Source organism: Acomys minous (genome assembly GCF_964271855.1).
Source record: "Acomys minous genome assembly, chromosome: 3".
Classification (NCBI taxonomy): Eukaryota; Metazoa; Chordata; class Mammalia; order Rodentia; family Muridae; genus Acomys; species Acomys minous.
In genome coordinates this window covers 84034419-84055114 of record NC_140485.1, presented here as the reverse complement: position 1 = coordinate 84055114, position 20696 = coordinate 84034419, and the positions used below count along the sequence as shown (strand labels likewise).

Below are 20696 nucleotides of genomic sequence, written 5' to 3'. Positions count from 1 at the left end.
GCTACCTCACAAGTCCACTGCAGCTGGGAAAACAGAAAATCCACAAATCCTTTGGACAGGCAGCTAGATTTTTCCCTCTTTTCCCCCCTAAACCCTCTGAAAAGGAGCCTCAACAGACAGGATTGCAAACTATACTCAATTCCTCTGCAAAAATGCCTACCTCTACTGCAGTCACAGAGGTTCAGTGTGATTGGAATGTCCATGGGGCACCTACATAATAATCACTTAACCAGCTGGCAAAAGTACTGTTTCTAAGGCAGAATCTCAGGTTCAATGTGTTTAAAATGAGCCCTGGAAACAGTGTTTTAAACACAAAGTCCCCAGAGTGCCCCGACCCCACTGGGCACTCAAGTTTGAGAACCACTTACTCAGGGTTCAGATCCGACACACACCTGGTTTAAATTGCCAAAGCTCCAAATGCTTCTCTTGTCCTTGAAACTAGGGGCGCTTTGCCACCCCCGCGATGCCCAGTGACGGAAGCACTTCCGACCCTTCCCGGAAACCTAACTTCCTCAGATGAATAAATGGCGCTTCCCGGGACCCCCTGCTGAGGCCAGCGTGGGGGAGGGGGGGACTGGAGCACGGGCGCTCCAAGCAGCTTGCCAGCTCGCCCCTCCGTAGGAATTCGGGGGGGGGGTGTCCAGAAAAAAGGCGACCCAGCCTACCGGGGCCGGGGACCTCCCGCGTTCGCCACCCAGGCGGCCCCGCCCCCTGCTGTGGTGGGCAGGGCCTCGCCCCTCCCCCGCCCCGGGAGCCGGGCGGGAGCTCACCCCCCCACACGAACCCCCCCCCCGCCGTCCGCGCCCCCCCGGGCAGCTCGCCTCACCAGGCGCGCGGCCTCGGCCCACGTGCGCTCCTTCTTCCTTTTCTGTTTGTCCTTCATCCTCCTCCTCCGCGGCGGCGGTGGCGGCGGCGGCTCCACGCGGGGCCTCCGGGCGGGGCGGGCTGGGGCGGCGGCGGCGGCGGCGCCGGGCTGGGGCGGAGGCGGCAGCGGCGGTGGGCGCGTGGCGGCGGCGCGTGAGAGGACTCGGGTGGGGCCGGAGAGGGCGGGCGCACCGGGACCGGCTAGCGCGAGACCCGGCGCGAGGGCCGCGGTGGGGGGAGGGGCGGCGGCTGCACGCGCCCGCGCTGCGTCAGTCGCCCACGGGGGTGGCGGCGGCGGCGGCGGCGGCGGCAGTAGCGGCAGCAGCAGCCCCGCGGTGGCTAAGGAATGCGGCGGCTCCGCATAACCACGGGGTCAGAGGTCACGCCTCGTCGGGCCTCCGCTTTCCCGCGCTGCTGGTTCCCAGGACGGACTAGTGGCGGGCCGGGGTGGCCAGACGAGGGTTCCCTTTCGACGCTCGGATGCGTGCGTGTCTGCCGTGGGTATGTGTGTGTATGTGTGTGCCCGCGTGTGTGTGTGAGAAAGAAGAGTGAGGAGGGGGAGTGTGGGGGTTTTTTTTTTTTTGAACAAAAACAAACCGAAAGGGTGGTTGGGATTTGTAGTCCTTACTGGCTATTTGGCCTCTCCCGCTCCGGAAGAAAATGGCTACCTGAAGAGCTTGGACTACATTTCCCGGCGTGCGCGTGGACCGTGTTTTCCGCCCACTCTCTTCCGTACCCCGCTGCGCTCTGAGCTCGGTAAAGAAGGGGGCGGGAAGTCGGTCAGGAAGGGTTGGGGCGGGGTCTCGCGAGGTTCGGGAACTAGCGGAGGCCGTGGGTTTCTGGGAGGTGTTGCTGAGAAGGGGCGGTGGCTGGACTCCCCCAGGCGGCGGTTAACCCATTCGGTGCTTTTTAGTACTAGAGGCTGGTCCAGTGATGGGGAAGAGCCGGAGTTGGTTGTCCCTACCCTGCTAACACTTTGGGCACTAAGTAAACAGTTTTCATCTGCACTTCTGGAGGGTGACAAAAAACAGGACTTTCCCTTTTGGCCCACCCCTAAATGACTCAACTGGCGCATAGTCATAAGCAAAGAGACACTCATATCAGTAAAAAACGGTTATTGCACGATTGACCGACCTAGACGGTTACCCATTTCCTCTTGTACTTTCATACCGCTATGTATTTGCAGAGGATGCACCTGCAGCCTGCAGCAGCACTGGTACCAGGTGAATTTGGAAATCCGGTGGTAGGTAAAGACTTAAGGGCCTTCGATTTAAACCAAAACGCGCCTGAGTGTATTTTTAGAAGCAGCCCCCTGGAGAGAGGTCAAGTCCTCAAGTCACTCCCTGACATCTCTAGACCCCACTGAGCCTCGGTTTGATCTATGTTTAGTACCCCACAACATTGATGGGGCACAAATTAGCATGAAGTATCTAGAAGCTTGGAGAGAGAATGTGGAGGGTCCTGGTATTTTTAGGCTCATGTTAATTTGGCTTCTGGCATAGAATGACATCTGTTACTAGAAGCTCACGATGAGCAGTGGAGCCTCTCAGAGCCTTGATGGCAGTGTTAAATGGGATGAGGTTTGGGGCACCCAGAACATAAAAGTATTTTTCTGGATGTATTTGTTGAGTCAAGGTCCAGAAACATTTCTACAGTCAGTCTTGACCTGGATTAATGACCGGTTTTTGGTTGGTTGGTTTTGGTTTTTCGAGACCAGGTCTCTCTCTGTTAGCATAAATGGTGCCAGTGCTGAGACAAAGCAATCACTGAGCAGTCCGACCCTTTCACCTCAGGGGCTCAGCAGTCCTTATTATTGGTCACCCAAGACTCAAATCCAGTAAGCAAGTCTTCAGTGAACAGACTACAGAAGGTGAAATGTAGACATTTTTTTACACTGCCACCACTCTCTTCTGATTTCATCTCAACAAGGAGAGGAGGATTAACTTCTAAAGTCATCTTACTGGTTTTGACATTTTAGGTTCTGAATTCTGAGACAGGAACTCACTGTGTAGAGTAGGTTAGCCCAGAACTCAGAGAGATTCACCTGCCACTGCCTTCCCAGTGCTGAAATGAAAGGCGGGCTGGGGTGGGTTGTAGTGCCAGGGATTGAACTGAGGGTCTCACACAACCACTGGGCTATGTCCTAGCACTATTTATTTAGGGGTTCCTCTGTGTAGCCTTGGCTGTCCTGGACTCACTTTGTAGACCAGGCTGTCCTCGAACTCACAGTGATCCTCCTGCCTCTGCCTCCCACAGTGCTGGGATGTACTACCGTGCCCCCCCCCCTTTTTTTTTTAAACAAAATCTCACAGTATAGACAGGTTGGCCTTAAGCTATTTCCTGTGCCATTAGTATGTGAGGGATTAAATACATGCCCCATTGCCCCTAGCCTTTAGCTGTTCTGTTTATAATTATTTTTCAGTCTGCAGCTGAAATAGGCGCCTCTGTGAGGACAATGAAACTTGTTTCAGACCTTTTGAATTGCTCCATATCCCCAACACATGCACATACCTGGAGGACTAATAGAGAAGAGCCTCTCTGAAAATGCAGACTTTGTGTTTTGCTATGCTGGGAATTGCGCTCAGGACTGTATATATATGTTAGATGCTTTACCACTTCCAAGCCCTTTTTACCTTTTGAGACAGGGTCTTAATAAGTCACACAGGCTGGCTCGACCAGGCAGTCACTCTGCTCCAACCTCCAGAATAGATGGGATTACAGGCCTATACCACCAAATCTGACTGAAATGTCCATGTTTAGACTGTGGACACTGGAAAGCAGTTCATACCCAAAAGTTACCCAGCGTTTCATCCATAAGCACTACCCTACCCCAAACTCTGTTATGTTCACTGAGGAAAGGAGATTTGCAGATCAAATGTAGGAGCACAGGAAGAGCATCCTAGACTTCCTGGTGGGCCTCTGTAATTACATGGCTGCCTAAACGCATAGGCGTTTTGGAGATGTGACCCACTGGCGTTGCAGTGGCAGGAAGCAAAGGTCTGTAAGCAGCCTCTGGACTAAGCAGCCTGCTAACAGCAGCAAGGAATTGGGGACCTTGCTTATTTACCCCGTTGGAACTAAACTCTGCTAGTGCCGATGAGCTCAGAAACAAGTTTCCACAGTTGAAGAACACACACCTTGACTTCAGCCTCAGATTGAAGCCAGGGGAACCCCTGGCCCCCACTCAGTATTTGGACTTCTGGTTCAGAGAAGTATGAGGCATTTTAAATGTGTTTCAAGCTACTATGCCTGTGTTTGCTTCTTACAGTAAACAGAGACTAATACACTGTAGTGACCCCTTTTGTCTCAGCAAGCACTGCCGACTTCTCACAAGTGAGGCAGGCTGTGGGAAAATCCACATGTAACTATTTCAAGATGTGTTCCCTTGTAGAATCAAACTAATGATAGTGTCATCATTAAGCATGAGGAGAAAGTATGTTCAGAAGGCTGCTTAAGGGAATTGGAAATGGCTGAGGCCACTCATGTCTAATTTCATCACTTGGTAGGTGAAAGCAGGAGGATTTTAAGCTCAAAGACAGGTTGGGCTACATAATGAGTTTGAAGCCAGTCTAAGATACACAATTAGACTCGCTCTACAAAAGACGGAAGTATTTGAAAGTTAGATTTGATTATTAAGCCTTAAGAGGTTTTGGTGGTGGTGGTGGTTGGTTTGTTTTTTGTTTTCCCTCCCAAGTTAATAGGAATCATGAGGTTTTTTTGCCGGAAGCAGCAAGCACATCTATGCTCTGTTTTAGTGTGTTTTTAAGTTGTTTTTATCACAGTACTTTTATTTCAAGTCACTTTTGAAAGTTAATACAGGTACCATAAGCTTAGTAAGATAAACAGAACTGCTATTCAACCTTGCCCAGTTTGGGGATGAGTCATTGTTTTTACATTAATGAGCAAAGCACACAAGAATAATTCAAGTGACAAACCCCAGAGATACACAGAAGGACATAGCATCCCTGCTCCTCAATGTGGCATAGCAACACTAGCTCTGGGGCTGCAGAGATACTCAGAGGTTAAGAGCGCTAAATACTCTTACAGAGGACCTGGGTTCAATTCCCAGAACCCACATGGTAGCTTACAACTGTCTGTTGCATACATGTGGTGTATAGACATATGCAGGTAGAACGCAAGACACATTTTTTTAATTGAAAAAACATATTGGAGCCAGGCGTGGTGGCACACACCTTTAATCCCAGCACCCAGGAGGCAGAGGCAAGTGGATCTCTGTGAGTTCTAAGGCCAGTCTAGTCTACAAAGCAAGTCCAGGACTGTTAGACAGAGAAACCCTGTCTCAAAAAAACAAAAAACAGAAAAAAGGACAACAACAAAAAAACCATATTGGTTCTGGACTCCAGTGGACCTGGGTTTGAAACGCTATAGCTTTTCTCCAGTCATGTGGCTTTGAGCAAGTATGAAACTTCATTAATCCAGCACTGTCATTGGACACTGGCATACAAGACAAACTTCAGAGGGTTATCTAGACAGAGTGGCACATGCTTGCTTGCTTGGGAGGCTGAGGCAGGGGAAGCATTTGAACCCAAAGGTTTGAGAACAGCCTGGGTGACACAGGGAGACCCCGTCACAAAGAGTAAATGAGATCACAGTTGTTCGGCTTTAGCATTATGATGATCAGCTAATGTCGCACTCTCCCTCCCTTTCACACATCACATGTCTTTGCATGACTTATTTGGTAACTGTGCATTTGGTGTCTGTTTGGATTTGTTTCCATTTGTATCCCCCAAATGCCAGCCATAGTCTTTGGCATGCAGTAGATAACCAAACTGTTGGTGTAAGAGCCAAGCTTAATAGTTCCTGTGCTGTAGAAAATCTCTGAGAAATGATCTCCTCCTGAATGCTTTCGTAACAGTTCCTGGAACCTACTCATACAGGGGGAAAAAAAAAAACAAGATCATACCCAACAGATCACTACAAGTGCTAAGTAGAGACTTTAGGGATTCCATTGTCACTGAGCTGTCAAACCTGCCCTCATTATAGATGACGTAACGCATAACTCGGGTGCTAGTTACTGTCACTTAAATTCTACTGTTCAGTCTCCCATGACTCTAGGAAAGGTAATTAAATTACCAAAATGTTTAGAGTAGTTATCTCTAGCTTGTGTAAGACCAGGAAGTTTATTGGTAATTTTTCCATACAAAACATTGCATTATTTTAATTTAAAAGGTTTTTTTTTTCATTTCAAAAACAAAATAGAACATTAATTTATATTAAGGTGGCAGTTATAATAATCATTATATCATAGTGAACATGATGGTTTTTTTACATCTTCCAAATCTAGAATGTGTGCTCCTTTATTGTGGAAAAGTAAAATTAATATCAGTCAATAGTGAAAGAACATCTTTAATCATAAGTTCCTTTCCCCACATTGGTTACCATTGTAGGACTCCTTACACTAGCCTCTAAGAGACATTTAATCTAGGTTTTTTGGTTTTGTTTTTTTTTTTATCAAAATTGTGGGAAATGACAGTTCCCTGACTGCTTGAGGTTTTCTGGAAGAGATTTCTTCATTAAAGACTCATTCCAAAGCTAGGCAGGTGGTGGGTGGCGCATGCCTTTAATCCTAGCCCTTAGAAGGCAGAGGCAGGCAGATCTCTGTGAGTTTGAGGCCAGCCAAAAAAAATAAAGACTCATTCCAATTTTTTTTCTGAGACAGGGTTTCTCTGTGTAGCCTTGGCTGTCCTGGACTCACTTTGTAGACCAGGCTGGCCTTGAACTCTCTGCCTGCTTCTGCCTCCTGAGTGCTGGGATTAAAGGCTTGTGCCACCATGCCCAGTTTGATTGCAATTTTTAATCTCTTAATGCTAGAAAAAGACATTCAGAGTTACCATAGATCCTTTTGATCTAAATTTAGGTCCTTTCCTCTATAATGATGGGGGGAAAGTTAAGAGTACGTAAAGTGATTTGGTGTTTGGAGCTGCTTACGTTATTGTTTTGCCTCTTTTGTTTGTTTTTTGAGACAGGGTTTCTCTGTGTAGCCCTGCCTGGCCTGGATCTCACTCTGCAAACTCATGTGAGGTACAGCAGAGAGCAGAATCCCCAAACAAGCTGGATCCCAAGCCCACAGAATCAGAGATAATAAATTAACGTCATTCCGGAGATAATGTTTTCAATGTCACAGATATATCGAAGTAATTTGTTACATACCAGCTGATTTCTTCTAGGTGGTTGTTACTGTGACTGCCCTCTTGACAAAAGTACGTTGACACAATTCTGTAACAGAGTCCAGAGTGTTCCCAGACCCTCTGGAGCTCGTGTGGATGACAGTAGTAGCCACAGCAGTGGTGCATGATTTTATCTTGGCGTTCCCGGAAGGAAAAACGCTGTCCAGGTCTAGGGATGTCTCAGAGGCAGAACATTTATTTGCATTTGCCTGTACAAGGCCCTGGCTTTGATCCCTAGTACTATAACAATAAATATCCCACTTGTCTCTGTTCCTGGAGTCAATCCTGAGCCAGGATTCAAACTAATGCAGTTTGCCCGCTTTTCCACTCTGCTTCCATAGAAAAAAGGTCCAAACCACCGTTCTCAGATGAGTAATCTGTACTCCTTCTTCCTCCTCTCAGCCATGTTGGGTTTTTTTTTTCTTTTTTTTTCCTTTCCTTTTCTTTTTTTCTTTCTTTCTTTCTTTCTTTCTTTTCTTTTCTTTCTTTCTTTTTTTTTTAGTTGTTGAAACAGGGTCTCATCAGGTAGCCCTGACTGGCCTGGAATTTGCTATAAAGGCCAGGTGGTCCTGAACTCAGTGACATCTGTCTGCTTCCAGAGAGCTATGATTAAAAGGTCTGTGCTGTGAGCCGGGTGTGGTGGCCCACACCTTTAATCCCAGCACTCGGGAGGCAGAGGCAGGCAGATGGCTGTGAGTTCGAGGCCAGCCTGGTCTACAAAGTGAGTCCAGGACAGCCAAGGCTACACAGAGAAACCCTGTCTTGAAAAACAAACAAACAAACAAAGGGTCTGCACTGCACTGCCACTTTAAATCATATAGTCTACATTTCTATGGCCCCATTTTGATTGTAATTTCTATGGGCTCACAAAGACAAGAAAATAAGAGTACTACTTCAGCAGCCTCCTGGTCTAATGAGCTCCTAAGAGGTGGAACCTGGTAACTCTACATGTGATAGCACATGTGCTAGGACTTTGGTGGCTGAGGTAGGGAGACTGCCGTGACTTTGAGGCCATCCTTGCCTACATAGTGAAAATACCACAAAAAGCCAGATGTGGTAACACAGACCTGTAAGGCCAGCACTTGGAATGTAGAAACAGGATGAATTCAGGGTCATTCTTGGGTACATAATAGCTGTGCTACAAGAAACCCTGTCTCAAAACAAAACTATGTCTCTTTAGAGAACAGCAAAAAGGAAGTGGTGACAAACATGGGGACTTTCAGGAGGAGCTGCTACTTTATCTCGGCCGTGTAAGTTCCATAAGAGTGATTTGGCAGAGTCTAGGGAGAGCAGGAGCACAGTGGCCTGCCTGCAAGTGTACCTGTGAAAGTGCTAATGTTGGGTCAGGGCCAGCAGTCCAGTGGAAGGAGTGTGGCGTGTGTGTGTGTGTGTGTGTGTGTGTGTGTGTGTGTGTGTGTGTGTGTGTGTGCTAGGAGCCAAACTGAAGGTAAATGCCCTACCTCTGAGCTACACCTGCAGCCCAAGCAAAGGGGAGGAACACCCACACCCACACCAACCCCCAGCACAACCAGGAATCCACAGCTCAGACACCAGCTCTGTCCCAGCCCCCAGGCACAGGGCCTGGCAGCAGGTGCTCAGCCGCCTTTGCTGAATGATCATTGAGCCAGGCCTGGGTGCTGAAGCTGGTCTGCAGTGGGAAAGAAAAAGCAAGATTAAGTTGCACAGTTATCCGAGGTGGTTCCTGGAATATTTTTCCAGCTGGATTTCCCCTGTGTTTTGGGTTCTCTAAAGCTTCCATTCAAAATACAGTTAGGGAAAACCCAATTTACTCTTAGCACTGATGTCTTCACTGTCTGCTGCAAATGAGACTGTTAACCTGATAAAGCAGAACCTCTGGCTTAGTCATTGCCGTGTTCTCCGTCCTAGCAAGGAAGTACACCATGGGCCACTTAGGTCTACAGGCACTGATACCTTCCTACCCGGGCGGGAGCTGTGTGCTGATCCCTGGGGACCTGCAGCACACTTGGGCACAATCTGTGCAGTACATGGGCATATGAAAAGTGGTAGCAAGCTGATGTAGCACTTAGTTTATAGAAAGTTGCACTGCTGCTGGAGTTGAGAGCTGCCTTATGGCCAATACGAGCAAGAGAAGAATTGTCTCCTAACTTAACAATTAGAGTTACTTTAAAGACAAAATAAATATTTAAAAATTAATTTCCAAACCAGAAGTGGTGCATTCCTATTGTCCCAGATCCTTAGGATGCAAAGGCAGAAGGATCGCAAGGTCAGCCTGGGCATTTTAGTGAGACACCAGCCGAAAATAAAACCACTTTTTATGTACTAATAATTCCTTGAGGAAAGAATGGGGGGACAAGCGCTCTCCCTGGATGTGGTTCAGCTGGTAGTTGCCTAGTGCAAATGAAGTCCTAGGTTTGATCCCCAGCAATGAATAAACAACATGCTGGCACAAGTGTGTAATGACTGCACTCATGAGATTGGAGGAGGAGTTGATGATCAAAAAGTAACTTAATAAGTTCAAGCTGACTCTTGGCTATATAGAAAGTCAGAGACCAGCCTGGACTACATGGGACCCTATTAAAAAAATAAAGAAAAATATAAAATTCTACAAGAAGTATAGCCTTGAATCAGTGGAGATTGGCACGTGCCTTCAAATGGAAACTCCTCTAGTATTGATATCCCAAAATTTGCCTGCCATGTAAACATAGTCCAGAAAAGACACAAATATGGTTTTACTGCCAAAATTATCCTTAAAAATTCAACTGGGAACATAGATCCATCACTGTCATACCAAAAGGACCTAACCAGGCCTCATCTGAGAAACTCCACCAAAAACAAATACAAAAATAAACAAACAGGGCTGGAGAGATGGCTCAGTGGTTAAGAGCACTGCCTGCTCTTCCAAAGGACCCGGGGTTCAATTCCCAGCATCTACATGGCTGCTCACAGCTGTCTGTAACTCCAAGATCTGGCACCCTCACACCAATGCATATAAGTTAAAAATTAAATTAAATATCTTAAAAAACAAACACCACAAGCTTTAAGGGCCATCATTACTAACAAGCAGATTAGGAAGCATGGATTCAGAGAGAAACAAAACCTGCTCAAGGCCCCAGAGGTCAGGCACATGCGCCATGAGCTCAGCCTTTCTGCTCTGTTGGCAAGAAACCCTCAAGGTTAATGGTCTGCTTTTTTCAGCCAGATACTAAAATATATTAGGTAGCCACAACAGTGGGGCAGTTCGAGCAAGGGCAGACAGAACAGTACAGAGACGCGGCCAGGTGTGTAAGGAACGTAGTGCACGATGGAAGCATTAAACTGGAGGAGGAGCTGAAGATGACTAAGAGAGCTTGCTGTTCTTGCATAGGACCCGTTTGTGTTCTCAGCAGCTCTGGTAGCTCACAACCACCTGTAACTCCAGCTCCGGCGGATCCAAAGCCCTTTCTGGCCTCCATGGCCATACACACACACACACACACACACACACACACACACACACACACACACACACACACAAACACACACACACGGAGAGGGAGAGGGGCAGGCCTTTAAAAGTAAACTAGAAAAAGGTGGATGTCAACAAGAGCAGAGAAGCTGGGATCGCATCTCCCTTATTAAATCTAAATACATTCCAGTATACCTTATACCTTTTCTGTTTTTATTTACATGTGATAACTAAAGTATTGGAAGGAAAGGACAGTATTCTGGAACTGGAGTCTCTCTAAATATGAAAGATCCAGTCTAAGAAATAAGTCAGTTGATTTGACAACCTAAATTTAACTCCTGTGCAAAAACATGAAGGTAAGGACAGTGAAGTGAGGGGACTATCTACCACCCATATAATTAATTTAAAAGTCTTAGTAGCCAGGCACAGTGTCCCACCTGGAATCCTAGCACTCGGGAAGTGGAGGCAGGAGTGACGGTTCAAATTTGAAGCCATCCTGAGCTATGAGACTGTATTTCTGTTTTAGAAGTTAAGATATTACTGTGTTTGTTTACACATGTGCATGTGGGAAGCATGGCATGTATATGGAGATGAGAGGCAAGAGCTCAGGTCTCCAGACTTGGCAGCAAGCACTTTACCCACAGCCTAGTAACCAACCTCAATCAAGAGTTGTTTTGTTGGGCTGGGCGGGGATGAGGTGGGGGTTACCATGTAGCCCTGGCTGGCCTGGAAACGGCTATGTACACTAGGCTGGCATCTAATTCAAAGATCTCCCTCTGCCTCTGCCTCTGCCTCTGCCCCTGCCTCTTGAGTGCCACCACGCCTGCCTTAATAATCCTTAATGGTTAATAGAAATAGCTCAAATGGTGATAAGTGAGATTGGCAAGGGTTAAAACTATTGGCAGAATTCAGTTTTTAACCAAGGATATACGAAGATGGCCATAAATTACTGTGGGATGCCTAAGCTTATGTAGTTGTTTTGGGAGGCAGTTTGGCTACCTGTAACAGAATTATGCTTGTTTGGGACAAATGGGATTTGAAAATAGATATAGCTAACTATCCCATGATGAATACCTAGGATTAGCCCCAGGGAATAAATACGTCAACAGTAGTCTATGTCCGAGGTTATTAATACAGCATTGCATAAGTAGTTTAAAAACTGGTAACCTCTTCAGTGGCCAGCAAGTCTGTTAAATTCTGGCACAAAACAATCAGGTATTAGGTGTCTATTAAAAATAAGCCAACAACAACAAAAAATAACCCAACATTTTGTGTGCACATTTTACTGAATGAAAGCAATATTGTTTTGTTTTGGGTGCTCCAGGTAGAACCCAGAGCCTCACATACCCTTAACCACACTCTGCCACTGAGCTGCGCGCGCGTGTGGTGCGTGTGGTGCGTGTGGTGCGTGTGGTGTGTGTGTGTGTGTGTGTGTGTGTGTGTGTAACTAAAAGATTGTGTACAGACACTCAAATGGTGAATCTGGTTAGTGAACTTTCTGGTGATTTGATTCCTTAAATGTTTCTTTGTTTGTTTTTTTTCCTTGACAGGCTTTGACTGTATAGCCTCTGCTATAGCTATCGCAGACAGGAGACAGCCCCAAGACTCAGCAAAGTTAAGCAGCTCACTCTGGCATATCAGGATCTGAGCACAGGCCTGGGTGGCACAGGAACTTTAGGTAATTCTGCACCACCACTGCTATACCACATGCTACTTAGTAATATATGCCTCCGCTTGCGTGCCTGAAGGGTGGCTGCTTACTCCCCTCACCAGCTCTGCAGGGCCTGCTCTGCCTAGAGAGGTGCAGTGGGCGACTGCGGGTGGGAATAGGAACCCAGGCTTCTGTGGCTTCAGACGCACCTTTCCGACTGATCTCGCGCCACACTCCCTTCACCGAGTGTGTGCTCCTTAGCATGGCCTGACATCTCCATCTTACAGCCCTTGGTTCGACTGCAGTGCTTACATACAGATGATGCATTTAAGCACACATACCATGTAGTATGTAAATGAGAGTGTTGTCAGGTCTTACCTGCCAAGTTTTTCACGGCCTTCCACCTTCCTGTTGCATCTCTCGGGGTAAAGCCATCACTTGGCAGCCATGCACTTCAGTCGAGCTCTCATGAGCCTGGCAGTGACGTGCCCTGGGGCCTCCCTCCAGCTGCTGACCACCTGGCACAGCTCTGCAGCTGATGTTGCTGACCAGCAGGCTTCACCACTGGATGTGACATGCCTCTGTGCCGAGAGCATAGAGCACTACTCACTGAGAGGGCATGAGCCTGCCACCAAGCCCTGACTGCTCTCATTACTACTGGGGTAAACGGTAGCAATCACTCTGTTCCCTTTAGAACCAAGTGTGGTGGTGTGAGACAGATCACAGCCACAACTGGCATGGGAAAACTAATGGTCTACAGTGTGAGCGCTGAGCTAGCCAGGATTACGTATGACATTGTCTCAGATAACCCAAAGAAATAAAGAGGATGCCTTTCTGAGAATCTCGGATGTATCAGTGTCACTGCTCACCTGTCAGCTCTGGGAAGGGCGTGTTGCATGGCTGTAGCTCAGGAGAGTTGACAATGGCAGCTGGAAATCTTAGTTTGCCTGGACAAGGTCCATTGCAAAGCCAATGGCAGAAGTTTAAGTGGCCTGCTCTCAATCCCAGCAATGGACTTGTCTCCCAGGCTCTGCTCTGAGAGTGGCCTGGTCCGTCCCCCCCCCCCACTCCATTCCTAGGGAACCGAGACTGTGGAGTCAAGCTGAAGCAGTCCTTGGAATGTGAACAGAGCCAGAGAAAACTCCTGGTGGAGAATTTGCCAACCAAGCCTAGAAAGCACACATGAATGGCTGGAAGACTTACTGCAGACACTTGACAAAATTGCTTTCTGTTATCTCAAAGAGAAATAATAGCACTCGAGGCTCACTAGTAGAGCATGCTGGGGCACAAGCAAGACTGCCTCCCTCATATGATGTATATACACTGACATAGTAGCTACACAAAATCGGGGGCGTTGAGGTTCTTCTAAGCTGTTCTTCACCTGGTCCTCCATCACTCCAGGCCTTACAGATTCCCCAGTCACCAGGAATGTTCTGGGTACTTGTTTATGTTGCCTTTGTCTGGGATGTTCTTCTGTCTTGCCCAGTGGGCAAAACCTACTCATTACTTGTCACCTCCTCTACAAAGGTTTCTTCCTGGACCACATCACTCTCCCTCTGACAGGTGATGCTTGCTGCAGGTGCCAGTACCTATCCAAGCCATCTAAATGCCAGTCCCAGAGAAGGTCATCGGGTCAGCTCTTCAAGGAATTTGCGCAAGAAATACAGATGCAGAATTGGAAAGGGGTTAAGAAAGGAGCAAGGTACCAGAGAGCCTCCAGCCAGGAAGAAATGGGAGAAAGCCAGTATGACTATAGAGGTTCCTTAAGCATGGCTCCTGGGGGCCAGTCACGGCTACAATCACCTATAGTCCCGGCACTTAGAAGCTAAGGCAAGAGGCTCTCAAGTTAAGGCCAGCCTGGGCTACATATGCACATTTATAAGATCCAGGGGGAAAAAAAACCAAAAAAACCATCCCACCCTAGATCCTAAGAGATGAATAGGAGTTATCCATGCAGGGTGGTAAGAATGTTTTTAGGCAGAGAGCACATGCCAACAGGAAGAGAGCCAAGAGGAGGCTGTGCCACCCACTCTCAGCGGTCTGGGAAGGCAGGTAAACCAAGGGGCAGACCTCAAAGGTACTAAACACTCAAATCAAAGCCCTTTGTTTCTCTCTCTCTCTCTCTCTCTCTCTCTCTCTCTCTCTCTCTCTCTCTCTCTCTCTCTCTCTCTCTCACACACACACACACACACACACACACACACACACACACCTGCTCAGAGGGTCATAATACATCTTACTTCCTGTCCCTGTGCCCTGGGCAACAGGACCCTTAGCACATGAGTTTACACCAGGTACAGACGGTCATGATCCCCAGAGCTACGGCAGGAAACCTCTGCTACTGCGCATGCCCACCAGGCCAGCAACTCCACAGTTGGCCTGCCTAACCGAAGCACCCAGGGACCGGTTAACCACAAACCCAATGATATAAGCAAGGCTGAGATGACAGCAGCTGCAAGAGCTACAGTTACATGCTTGACAAATGTCACCAACAACTCCGCTGGCAGATGTGACCACCACGATTGCTTGGATACCACATTCTCAGAGTGAACGTCAATCAAATGGCAACTCTAAGCCGGGCGTGGTGGCACACGCCTTTAGTCCCAGCCCTCGGGAGTCAGAGGTAGGCGGATCACTGTGAGTTCGAGGCCAGCCTGGTCTACAAAGCAAGTCCAGGACAGCCAAGGCTACACAGAGAAACCCTGTCTCGAAAAACTAAAAAAAAAAAAAAAAAAAAAAAAAATGGCAACTCTAGTCTAAGAGGGCCTGCCAACATCACAGGCTTTATGATTAAATGATCAGTGAGAAGTTCAAAGCAGTCGACAAGACTTAGTATTTTTTTTTTAAGTATTTTCTGAATTAAAAAAAATATTACCAGGGACAAAAACATAACTATATTGAGCTGGGAGGTGGTGCCACACACCTTTAATCCCAGGACTTGGGAGGCAGAGGCAGGCAGATCTCTTGTGAGTTCAATGCCAGCCTGGTCTACAGAGTTCCAGGACTACCAGGGCTACAGAGAAATCCTGTCTTGAAAAACCAAAAGAAAAAAGAAGAAAAAGGAAATACAGCTTAACTGACTGGAACATCCACTTGGGCACCCTGCCCTGGATCCATGTCATCATTGAGATCGTCCCTGGCCCAACTCAGAGTCCTAATCTATCCCTGTAACAATCCATCCGGGTGTGGTGGTGCACGCCTGTGATGCCAGCGCTCAGGGAGGCTCCCGTCCTGTCGCAAACCCTTCCTTCTTGCATGTCCTGCTCACTCTGTTCTAGAACCCGGTCGGTGCCATAGCTTTACTTACTAACCCACTACTCTCACCATGCTACGTCATGGGAATTATGAACATACTTCGGGTTTTACTGTTTTTGAGACAGGGTCTCTATGCAACCTTGGCTGGCCTGGAACTTGCTATGTAGACAACGCTGGCCTTGAACTCACAGAAACCCAGCTGCTTCTGCCTCTTCAGCACTGGAGTTAAAGCCTGTGTTTATATGACTTTGGTCAACGCTTCCCCTTTAAAGTGCAAGCACTGTCCCCTTTCCGTGTGCCAGGAACTATCTCAGTGCTGCTACACAGTACCTAAATGGCTTAGTACATAGTAGGCACTTGATAACTGTTAAATGATTAGCTGCTTTTCCTTAAAGTCTGCTAAAGTTGACTTCTGAGCCTTGTGGCTAGTAGCAGATGTAAAGCTGGTTTGCTCAGTACTGACCCCTGGTTTCCTGTTACACAGACACATCACATCTTCCTTTGCACATGGCTTTATCACAGCATCGGCAACACTGGTGAATGTTGCGCCCGCACACACTGTACTGGTTGCTTTCACTATATTGCTAATCCTCACAAGGGCCCTGCAAGGTTATGGGCTCCAAAATCTAGAGAAGTACATTAAATCTAGAGACCCAAGTCAATGATAGAATTCAAACCCAGCTCAGAGCCCAAAGTCTGGGGTTTTGGTGGTTTAAATGAGAGCCACCTCCCACAGGCACATAAATTTAAAACTTGGTCCCCAGCACTGAGCATGGTGGTTCACACCTTTAATCCCAGCACTTGGGAGGCAGAGGCAATCGGGCCGCTTTGAGTTCGAGGCCAGCCTGGTCTACAGAGTGAGTTCAGGACAGCCAGAGCTACACGGAGAAACCCTGTCTTGAAAAACAAACCAAACAAAATTGGTCCTCTGATGGCAGCTGCTTAGGGAGGTTGTGGTGAACCTTTGAGGAGGCTTGCTGGACAAAGTACGTCAGTGGGGTGGGCTTTAAGAGCTCATAGCCTTGCCCACTTCCAGTTCTTATCTGCTTCCTGTGTGTGGCTGAGGTGTGAACTGTGCGCTTCCTGCTGCTTGCTGCCATGCCTTCCTGCCATGATATACTCCGACCCTCTGACACTGAATCAGAATAAACTCTTCTGTAAGTTGTGTTTGGCCACTGACTTGTATCACAAAAGAGGATTAATACAAGGTTCCTCCTGTTGGTCCCATTCTTCCTTAGGAGGAGATGCTAACCTAGCACGCTGAGGTTCACCCAGCACGCCTGGAAATAGGAGACACGAGGCCCATTTTTAATATTTTGGTTTCCTGACGGTAAACACTAAGACATTTGTTTCCTTTTAAAGTCATGGGCATATTTTAGATTAAATTGTATAATGTATGATACCTTTAAAAGAACTTTAAAGTTGAAAGTTTCCATACCTCTTGCCTAGACTCAAGTACCCCTCAGGTCAGGAACTGCTACAAAAACATGACACATGGTTTTTATCCTTTTTTTCCCTTCTGTCCTTCCTTCTTTTTGGTGATGCTGGGGATCAAAGACAGGGCTTGCACATGCTAGGCAAGAGCTCTACCACTAAGCCTTGCCTCTAGCCCTGTCCTTATTTTGCCACTCTCCTAACTGTATTTTTTTTAAATATCAGCATTATAATTCAATGCTGATGTTCCCCTCCTATTCTCTATCTCAAACAGTTTAAATGTTGAAAGAAAATCACAGAATATAAGCTACAGGCAAGTAACTTTGGAAGGCACTAATCATTTACAAGGACACCTTTTTGTAGATACAATAAATCTGATTTTTATTACACATCTTATTTAGAATCACTTTACATTGCTAGTCAAAGAGATAATACAAATAAATATCAATTGTAAAACTTAAAAGAGTCCCAAGTATTGGCATAGCCTTTATCTAATGACAGCCAATGAGAAGGTCAAGATCAATAGTAACTCCAAAGAGCCATCAAGCCCTCGTCTCCTGCCTGCCCACATCGCTCATTGAAATAAACTCAGAAGCATTTCATTCAAGGGACGGGCAGAGAGGAAGGTGCTAGAATCTGAAAGTACCCAACAAGACTTGCATGGTAACTGTGGGGCATGCTTTTCTTACCCAGTTCCCTCTGAGCTTTGCATTATGGCTTTTAGAGTACATTAGTAGCCCCATTCATCCATGGATGGTGTCTGGATGGTCCAAGGTGTACACAGTACCCCTCAAACTTGAGAGGCAAACGTGAGGCAGAACTGATAGTCTCCTATTAACAGGGAATGGACACTTCTCAGAAACTTGGCAGAGTCTACATTCAGTGAGGGAGGGCTTAAAGAGTCAGGAAGAGCAGACAGTGGCCTGTGCCCGAGCTGTACCGCACTCTGGCACCCTTGGTCATGGAGGTGTAGGTGGAACAAGTCAAGCAGCATGCAGGCATCAGACAGGGAGCAATCCAACGTAGCTCAGTCTTAAGAAAGTGCTTCATGCCTATGGTCTGTGGCCTCTGATTCTGACTGTAAGGGTCTGGAAACTATCATTTGAAGCCAGATAAATTCTACTGATCAGAGGAAAAGTGTCCAATAAGGATTGTATGCACAGCAGCGAACTCTTCCCAGATGGGTCTTCTTGGATCCTTTTAAAGACTTGCTTCTAGACTACAGTAGCTGCTGCAGGCATGAAGGCCTTCAGCATTCCAGAACATTCTAGGTAACTATCAGCATAAAGCTTTGGTCCCTCAGGGAGCTTCATGTGTCCTCTATACTCTTGGCTCCATTCAGAACTCAAAGCAGCAGCATTCTGTGGGCAGCAGGACATTTTACCATCTGCTCTCTTCAGTATCGGATCCATGTTGAGAGAAAAGCACCAGAGGCTCCCTGGGAAGGGACAGCTTCATCGCCACATGGGTGGCCTGCTACTTGGTGTCACAGACCACTGTAGGAACACAGCTGAGAACAGGGCAAGCTTGCTTTAATAATGTGTCTGCTAGCTGGCTTTTTTCTTTTGTCTTCTTGGAAAAGTTCTATGTGTCACTTGACACCCGCCCCCAAATCACATCAGCCACTTCAAGACACCAGGATTAAGCTAAGATATTACCTTAAGTTTTTAATCCTTTGCTTTGCTACACAGATGTTTTTAGCCTACAGAACTCAGGCGAGCTGTGAGAAAATGTGGTAAGAGAGCCAAGTATCACCAGCAGTCATCTTAGACCGCTCATCCCATCATTTGGTTCCTATTTAAACAAGCAAGTTCTTAGTACATAAGGAAGAAGCAGGGTTTGAGCCCAAGAAAAGATGAGGGCTGGTTGCATTACATCCTAGGAACGGCTAAATAGGGCTCTGGGCTCACAAAGAATGCTCACCAACACAGAGATACACGGATCTCCATTTTACAGAATATCAAGACATTGCACTTGGTACCTCCTCCTCCTCATGGGATCTGATCCAGAATGTACTTGGAGACCTAGCAGTTGAGTTAAAACATATCTCAAGGCCCATCTGAGGTGCCATCTTCCTGAGGCACCATGCCAGCAAGGTGCACCAGGGTGGCAGACTTGGGGACTGAGATTGTCCCCTCGGGCTTGGGTCATGGACTCAGACACAACATGGGGCATACTTCTACCTGGATTAGTCAGTCCATGGCCATTAACACAGACAAAGGCAAAGACTGCACGCTGGAGTGTTTCTCAAACTGGGCCAGTTTCAGTCTCTCTTACAGACACACCCAGAGCACAGGCACTACTGTGCATACACAGCCCCCCACACTCATGCATTTCTCTTGAAAATAAGTAACTATCACCTAATGACCAACATAAAACAAAGCTCAAGGTGCCATACTATGAAGAACTAAAACTTATAAACCAAACTAGTCTATGTAAACAGGAAGTGTGAACGCTCCTTTGACCCTCCTTCCTCAGAGCCTCTTCTTGCCAGCACCTAGGGCTCCAAGCCTGGGAGTCACACTTGTAGGAGTCAGATGCTTTCTGCTTCAGGCAGGTAGGATTCCTTTGCTGCCATCTCTGTCTTCCCTTTCCTTCTGCTCTGAGTCTCCTGCCTCCAGCTCTGCAGCGGCCTACTCACTCTTCTGCTCCCATGACAGTGTGGATCCAGATGGGGAGCTCAGAGGAGCCCTTCCTGAAGCCTCCCCCCAACTCGAGTCCCATCGGAGAAGGCAGAGCCAGCGTCCCTTCTCCCACACAGAGACCCACCTCGAAGCACACTCTGCAGGTGGGTCAGCATGTGTCCACTCAGAGCATGTGTACTTGGGGAAGGACAGTGACAAACGAAGAGTAAGGTGACATGGTAGATGGACATGGCACTGGTTTATAGACTTAGGTCTTTAACAGGATGGTCATGGTTTTGAGGTTTTACAAAAGCTGTTTCCCCAAACTCTCCCAGGAGGCAAAGGGAATGTCATTTCTATTGCTTCTGGAGCAGGAACTGGAAGCCAGTGCCCCACTCCACAGACTCCACAGGCAGATCTACTCAGCCTGAGGGCCCGGAAGCTGGATTGCTGATTGTGCCATCCTGGGGCTTGGTTCCAAGTGAGATCTCTCATTTCACCTGACAAAAGCCGGCACCTGTTAGCGTTCCAGGGATCTCACTACTCGGCTCCACTGTCACTTTACGTGGAGGCTCCACACACATGGGCCTAAGGAGGCCTTGACTCCACACTGTTTAACAAGAAGGGAGCCTGGTGTGAAGACAGGAGAGAGGAGAGGAGAAGAGAGGAGAGGAGAGGAGAGGAGAGGAGGGGAGAGGAGGGGAAGGGAGGGGAGGAGAGGAGGGGAGGGGAGGGGAGGGAGGGTGGGGAGGGGAGACAGAAGGAAAGCACGGTCACGGTCACTCTCGTTGTCCACGTGGACTTTGCACTTTATTTGACCCATGCATTTCTGAGATGCTAATTAAAGGACGCTTCCCAGAGGAACTGAGTGCCAGAGCAGGACCAGCATCTTCAGCAGACTATGTCGGCTAACCTGCAAAGAGGCCAGCACTCAGCCTCGGGAGGGAATGGTTCTGAGTTTAGGCTCAAGTCATCTCTGCTGTATTGTATGCGCTCTTCTCACAGAAGACAATGCTGTCCCACCCTGGGAGGGGATGCTGGGTTACTTGGGAACCAGCCCCCGAGACTGTGGGTAAAACTGAGATGCAGGGTTTCCTGAGGAGGAAGAGGAGGATCCCGATTTCCTGCCACTCTTGGGCCTGCAAAAGTCAAACATATGTGGACATTACGAAGAGGCGTGCACATTTGGAGGTGCCCTTCCCTCAGTGGCCTGAAAACCAGAATTCTTCAAACTGTAAACCCACTAGCCTAGA

The 20696-nt window shown here is 47.6% G+C and overlaps 2 protein-coding genes and 1 long non-coding RNA gene across 7 annotated transcripts in view; 1 reads left to right on the top strand and 2 right to left on the bottom strand.

Annotated features, from left to right (window-relative positions):
• Window positions 1–986, bottom strand: part of ASXL1 (ASXL transcriptional regulator 1) — a 61951-nt gene extending 60965 nt beyond the window's left edge. Inside the window, exon 1 of the mRNA XM_084775991.1 lies at window positions 827–986. Coding sequence (XP_084632117.1) covers window positions 827–883 — 57 coding nt within the window. The 5' untranslated portion in view covers window positions 884–986. The remainder of the gene's footprint in view (window positions 1–826) is intronic.
• On the top strand, window positions 964–19605 carry LOC311594417. Of its 4 annotated transcripts, none has more exons than XR_014778077.1 (5): window positions 964–1017; window positions 1522–1620; window positions 12030–12157; window positions 16624–16715; window positions 19480–19605. It is a non-coding gene; the product is annotated as an uncharacterized lncRNA (long non-coding RNA). The 4 variants fall into 4 exon arrangements; XR_014778078.1 differs by lacking the exon at window positions 964–1017 and adding an exon at window positions 1105–1365; XR_014778079.1 differs by lacking the exon at window positions 964–1017 and adding an exon at window positions 1105–1365 and having other exon boundaries at window positions 13694–16715.
• The window catches only part of KIF3B (kinesin family member 3B), a 39735-nt gene continuing 36212 nt past the window's right edge, over window positions 17174–20696 (bottom strand). For both annotated transcript variants that reach the window (XM_084775992.1, XM_084775993.1), the window contains exon 9: window positions 17174–20582. In XM_084775992.1, the coding sequence (XP_084632118.1) occupies window positions 20486–20582 (97 nt within the window). In that variant the 3' untranslated portion in view covers window positions 17174–20485. The remainder of the gene's footprint in view (window positions 20583–20696) is intronic.